Source organism: Mercenaria mercenaria, chromosome 10, assembly GCF_021730395.1.
Source record: "Mercenaria mercenaria strain notata chromosome 10, MADL_Memer_1, whole genome shotgun sequence".
Classification (NCBI taxonomy): Eukaryota; Metazoa; Mollusca; class Bivalvia; order Venerida; family Veneridae; genus Mercenaria; species Mercenaria mercenaria.
This window is the reverse complement of record NC_069370.1, coordinates 77,791,634-77,798,814: the sequence shown is the minus strand read 5'-3', so window position 1 is coordinate 77,798,814 and position 7,181 is coordinate 77,791,634. Positions and strand designations below refer to the sequence as shown.

The 7,181-nt window shown below is 33.7% G+C and overlaps 1 protein-coding gene across 1 annotated transcript; it reads left to right on the top strand.

The window, feature by feature from the left end:
• Positions 1–710: 710 nt before the first annotated feature.
• On the top strand, positions 711–6,916 carry LOC123561055 (homeobox protein GBX-1-like). The gene is made up of 2 exons (XM_045353211.2): positions 711–1,507; positions 5,498–6,916. The coding sequence occupies exons 1-2, from the start codon at positions 1,066–1,068 to the stop codon at positions 5,977–5,979; spliced, it is 924 nt and encodes a 307-aa protein (XP_045209146.2). The 5' UTR covers positions 711–1,065; the 3' UTR covers positions 5,980–6,916.
• Positions 6,917–7,181: the final 265 nt, after the last annotated feature.

Below are 7,181 nucleotides of genomic sequence, written 5' to 3'. Positions count from 1 at the left end.
TGACATGACCTTTTAAGTTCCATATGTAATGCATTTGTTGTAGATCAAGCAAAGAAAACATGTATGTGTACTTGATAAGTAAATATCCAATTTCAGATAGGCAAAAAGATATTAAATCAATGTCTTTACAGAGGTGTACCAGAGCACTTTATATTACGTCACTTTTCACTTAATGTTTAAGTAATTGTCTGCGTTTACTATTTCATAATATCTACATATGCTGACAGACGCGCGCTTCCGAAATAGATGCCTACAATTGTACTGTTACTATATTACCCGCATCGTAATTAAAGTGGCCTTTTGTCGCACGTAACGCTCTATTGTTAACGTCGAAATGTGGACAGGTTTAATTCAATTTCCGTCTCAATATTCTAGATTTAATTCATTGCCACTTGTTTTCTTTTAAGCTGGATGATTTGGCTTGAATTAATCTCAATTATATCCAGTTCAGCGCTTCTTTTTAGTCCTAATGATTCAATTAAAATCCAGCCAATCTCGGCTTATCACTTCCCACAGTGCCTCACGTTGCGCATCGACCTAGAGCGTAAAGAAGTCAATTGCTTTCTGACAACCAATGACAACGCGCGCTGCGAACATTGGCGTGTGTCATTCAAAAAACGGCTTGACAGCTGCGAATCAGTGAGTTGAATGGGAAACAGAAAAAGATGGATCATTTTCATTAAGTACCACCTTTTTGGGTTTGGTGTAAATATGATCGCACTGTTTACAGTAACATTCTACTGACAAACGATTTTTACAATTCTCTCTCTCCACGCGTGCTTGTTTGTAATAAGATAGCCTTGCATACAATTTGTGCATGACGAATATGTTTATTTAAGAAATAGCATAAACAGGGTGCTAATTAATAGGTATCTAAGAAACATTCGAATCACAGAACTTCTGAAATTCCATATCATCAGGAAGACTTTTTCCATATTGTACAGTGCGCGACAAGTCAATAAAGATAGCTGTTCTTCTTTATAACTATAACCTAAATAATATCGTTGTTATGAGTGATATAAAGCTGGATTTATTGAAGTGCTATTTTCGCTTATTTAATCAACTATGAATCACCGAGGGTCTAATTCGTTTTCAATCGACTCATTAATATCTTCACCGTTTTCATCTAGATACGGTTCTATGATGTACAACAGTGGTTACGTTTTCATGCCGCCGGCTTCTACGACGGTGCTACCGTACGCTCATACGCCTTATGGCTTCCCTTTAACGTCACGTTCAACGTATCCTGGACATTTTCACAGCGCATTTAGTAGTTCCGTAATGGAAAATTACAGACAAGCGGACCTTCCACTTTCAACTTTTAACGAATACGCTCATAAGCCAAAGAAATTAGTTCAGGAGAGTCCCCCAGTGTCCGACAACGACGAGGAGGAGGATGGTTCCCATCCAAAGGATTTAAGACTGACAACAAATTGTCAGAAAGATGAAGATCGTGAGATGCAAGACGAAAATGATGATGACGTCATGAGTGACAGTTCAATAACAGGTACAATTACTGAAACAATTAATATCATATAAATCAAGCTTAATTTGCATGACGATTGTGTAGTCAAAGTGGTGTCTGGTGTGTGTAGGTTTCTTTATATAAATATGTTACTAATTTTATTCAGTAGATATATAGTAATATGAGGAAGTTGTCTATGGGATACCAGTGCGCGTTGCTGCCGAATGTGAAAATGCTAATTCCAAATTGCGAAATCCTTTACTGCATAATGCTAAATCCTTTACTGCTACTGCATAATGCTAAATCCTTTACTGCATAATGCTAAATCCTTTACTGCATAATGCTAAATTCAGTTGGTTCCAGTCGTATACATTTCTGTTTGAACAGTGTGCTAACATCTAGCAAATATCAGTTTATCAAATAGCATTTTTAACTGCATGTAGGGAAACATCGAGAGAGATGATACAACGGAGATTTACAAAATCTTTTGTCTTGTGAGCAAAGTATACCTTGTAATATATTTATTACAAAGTACTGTAAATGTTATTTAACATCCAGTACAGGTTTTCAGTTCGCATTAGGTATATTGCATTTTATATTCACATTTAGCAGTTAGCGCTCTATAGATAAGAAATGTAAATGCTTCCTTCCAATGCCATCAGTAAAATATGACCACTTAGTTTTTAATGTTTGATGGTCTTTGAAGTACCAATAACCAAACTTTAAGCACTAATGTTTGTAATAATAGTTCTAGCGGTATTGGTGTTATTCTATTTGAATTATAACTTATCTTGAGTCTAACGATAGATAGTTTTGAAAATCATCGGTTTAATTTATCATGGAAAATGAAAATCAAGTTATACCTGAACAAGAAAACACATGCTGGTTTTATAACATCTGATATGTTGAATATCAAACACATTTACCTAGGGCATCTTACCATTCAATTAGTTAATAAACAAAATTTTACAATAATCATTTTTGTATCTTTTGTAGTGTTGTATGGTTGATTATTGTAACTGTCTTCAGGCATTTGTACAGTATATATCACGACTCTACATGACTGATACAAATAGTATATAATAATCTTTATTTATGTTTGATGAATGTACACTTACATATAGTTTTTGTTCACCCTTTAGTTTCGTAAATAACACAGAAGACCCGAATAATTTAGTATTCATGTACAATACATACAGTGATTACAGCAAAGCTATATACAAACAGTATGAGACTATTACTGCACTTGTTAAAAGAAAGTACTGGTTAATACCAGTTTAAAATAATTTTAAAAGCACTTGTAGGTCAAACGTCAAGAATTAACAGCTACTTTCGACATATTTTCGGGATGTCACATATTTTCAAACAAAAACTTCTACTTAACGTTTAAATCAGTAATATCAGTTCCAAACGAATTTATTTTGTTTCTGGAACATCTAAGACTATCTGATAGTAAAACTGATGATGAACAATAAAAATTCCTTTTATTAAAATCTTGAGTATGATAATGACTTAAGTTTTCCGAGCGATTGCGTATTCAAGTTTGCTATTTCAAAACTCATTCGGTCATAACAAAAAAAAACTGCATTTATATCAAACGAAAAATACCGAAATAGAATACGTACTGTAACAAAAAAGTCTGGAAGGAGTGTACGGAAAGTTCAGGTTGCCATACATCATGTTAACGTGTAGTGTAGTTTGACTTTCAACCATTTTGCCCCCTTGTTGAAGTAAATTTAAACTAACCTCCAATTTTTACTGCTTTTCTGGAGTTTCTCCTTTCACTGTTACAGTAATTTACGATTGTAATGCATTTTCTGCATGAACTGTGCGGTCAGATGTAGTTTATATTCTATTCTGTGTTGTTGATATGATACGCTGCACATTTATTCAAAAGTCGGATTTAATATCAATTTATTTTCACGAAATATAAGATCTTCACGGCAAGAATTTATTCATATTTTAATGTACAATTCTTGCAATAAATTGTTTATTTTCTTTGCAGACAATTGTTTGAAAAGCGAAAAATAATACTACGGAATAAATATCTGTTTGCAATGATTATAAAGAGTTTGCCGGCCGAAAATCGTGTAATTTCCCGACTTCAGAAGCACTATTCATGACTTTTTTCGCAGTGCCTGTTTCAAAACACAATGTCAAATGTTAAATTATCAGAAGGAACTGTAAAAATCTTTGGTTGTCTGCATGAGAAGGTTGAATTTATGGTAGGCGAAGTTTCCTGGAAATCCGATTTTTTTCATTGGTCGTTCCTTTTCGTAAAACTATTACTTTTAGTAGATGTTCTTGCGAAAAACATTTGTTTGTGTGTGTGTGTGTGTGTGTGTGTGTGTGTGTGTGTGTGTGTGTGTGTTTATTTTCTTATTAGCGGCAAAAACATCGGTCCAAGTGAAAAGAAAGTCTTGACTGTGCTATGAAGACACATTTTGACACCATTTTGACAAATCCGAGCAACTGAGCGTTAACTGTTTTCCTATGGCAGGCTGACTAAATTCCTTCTAATATGCCATTATCCTATAATAACAATTCACTTTCGAATGGTCATCACTCAAACTGTGGTCAGTTTTGACCGCCTCCTCCGTTAATAGATCCATTTCGGTGTCTAAAATAGTAATTAAGAGTTCGTGATATTATAATTACATCGGTAGGGGGTTAATGCGATTTGATTCAGTTTTGTTTTGCTAAATCGACTGCGCATGTCAGAACCCATTTAAATGCGAATTAGGAAGTTCTAATACTCAAATCAAAACATATGAAAAGTTTAATTTGAAACCCAATTTCTAGATCCGATGATATAATCAGTTATGATCAGCTGCACTATTTTGATATAAATAAAACCGAAAATAATCATAGAAAAATCGTTATTTTAATCAGGATGGAATAGTCTTTATTGATGATGATGGTGGTGGTGATGGTGGTGTTACCACGGTGGTGGTGGTGATAACGATAACAAAATAAAAGGTAGCTAATGTATGTAACTTTAATTGGAGAAGTTTTAAATGGATCTGATGCCCAAAGTTCTTGTTTAAAAAAAATGAATAAATACTACACAGCATGTTTATACAAAATATGTGTATGCGTATAAATTGTGTTGTGTGTTGGGTTAAAATAGTGAAAAATATATAACCATGACATGAATTTGCACCAATAAAATCACCCGCATATTTTGAAAAACAATACACTGTAGCTTATATATTTAGCTAAGTTGAAAATGATTATAGGCTACATTTAAAATTAGTAGAGTTCAGAGACAGATGTCTATCTTTTAATCTCTATCATCACGAGGACTATAACATTATTTTTACTTCCAAGTTGAGATTTAGCGGTGTCAATTATTTTGATAACATGGAAATATCTTTAAAGGTAACATTCATTGTACACACCGTAACTAGAATCATATATCAGGCTATCGATAATATACTATTATATATAGACTATTTTTATCTGTTCACGCATGCATCAGTTATTTAGTGAGAATTTACTAATTGTTTAATAATGTTATGAAATTTAGTTGTAACACGCAAAAAAACCTATTAACTATGTCAACTGATAATGCTTTTTGCAAAGTTTCTGACTTGAGAAGAATTGTGAAATATATTTTTCTTTACATTATTGTCTTCAGTAATACATGTATATAGAAAAGAAAATGCATCAGCAACAGTTTAAGAAATAAGTACAGTTTTGATAAATATGTCAACATGTTGATTTTAACTGAAGCTCTGTCCGGATTAAAAACTGTTAATACAACTTCGATCATACAAGCATTTAGGTTTCTCGAAGACAATTTCGACCATACAAGCATTTAGGTTTCTTTAAGGCAATTTCGACCATACAAGCATTTAGGTTTCTCGAATACAATTTCGACCATACAAGCATTCAGGTTTCTTGAAGGCAATTTCGACCATACACGCATTTAGGTTTCTCGAAGGCAATTTCGACCATACACGCATTTAGGTTTCTCGAATGCAATTTCGACTATGCAAACATTTAGGTTTCTTGACTTTTCTGTTGCAGACGAGCCAATGCTGGAACCAACCAATGAAAATGAAGATGAACGGTCAAACCCAAAGTCAGACGAAGAAGAAGATAGTGCTAATAAAAGTATCAATCAGTTGAAATCAAACCAAACCAGTGACAATACCGGAAAAGTAACGCTTCCGTCCGGTAAAACTCGACGGCGGCGTACGGCCTTTACATCTGAACAACTTTTAGAACTAGAAAAGGAATTCCATAGTAAAAAGTATTTATCACTAACGGAACGTTCACAGATTGCACATGCGTTAAAATTAAGCGAAGTTCAAGTGAAAATTTGGTTTCAAAATAGAAGAGCAAAATGGAAGAGAGTAAAAGCCGGACTTGTACACGGAAGGACAACATCAGATAATATTAATAAACCAAAAATTGTTGTCCCAATACCCGTGCATGTGAATAGAATAGCCATACGAAGTCAGCATCAGCAGTACGAGAAAACTGTGCGAAGCTCGTCGTTTCACTGAAAAAAAAAAATCCTAGTGTAACATGGTGGGTTTAATTCATATTAGTTTCTTATAAAGACATTGGGCGGTGTTTGCACATCGTTTGTTATTAGAATTGAAGTAAGCCAGTCTTAAAAGTGCTGATGTCAGATTGAAAATATCTTTAAAAACTGTTTTGATATTTGTACTAGTACTAGTCTCGCTGCTTTGGCAGATGGACAGTTTTCTATTTAATGGATGACACTATTGGATCTCTAAACAAACTGACGTTAAGATGCTGGAACTGGTAAAATGTTAAGGTTTCCGGTCATGGCTATGTTGAATAGAAGCACATATATGTAGAAAATAATTATTTATCATGTTTATTTCGAAAATTAGAAAATAAATGTTTTACTTGTTGAAACAGTTTTTCTTTTCCGATCGAAAATGTTCAGTTGATCATCAAAATTAAGGAAGTTTCATCCCAATCTAGATAAAAAGTGGAGAAATCGTCTTTTCTGTAATGTCCAAATAATGTGGTTAAGGGTAAAGACCAAAAGCTCTTGTGATGTATAAAGCGCATGCGCTTGACTTATCAAACGATATATTCGTTGGCTATCAAACAAAAATTACTCGTAATAATTATAATAGAAATAAACAATACAAGATGCGGTGTAGAACTGAGATATTCTGTGATGAAATAGGGTAAAACATATTTAGCAGTATCTTCTGTTTAATATCGTAATTATACAATTAAATAGAAATTGAATATCCGTGCGACATTACATTATTGTTCCAGCGTAACTCAAACAAAACCAAATATCCATTTGTGTTCGTGTACATTTATAAAAACTCTGTTTGCCCTTAATGTTCGACACAATGCAAAACAAACTAGAATTGTGTTCACTGGGACACGGATGCCCCCACATACATTCTCTAAATATAGCAAAACTATTAAAGGACCATAACTGCGGTAAAAGTAATGACGGAGAAAAATGCATTCCTTTATGGTCATCTGCACATCAAGCTTGTTCATTTGTGAAAGTTCGCAGAAAATCAAACTAACAGTGTGGTAGAACTTGGACACACAAGATTGTTTTCTGTATTCTATATAGCAAAACTTTGAAAGGGCTATTACTGTGGTTAAAAAGTCACAGAAAGAATGCCTTTCTTTATGGTCATCTGCACATCTAGTTTGTTCATTTGTAAAAGTTTGAAGCAAATCAGGCTAATAGTATTGGAGG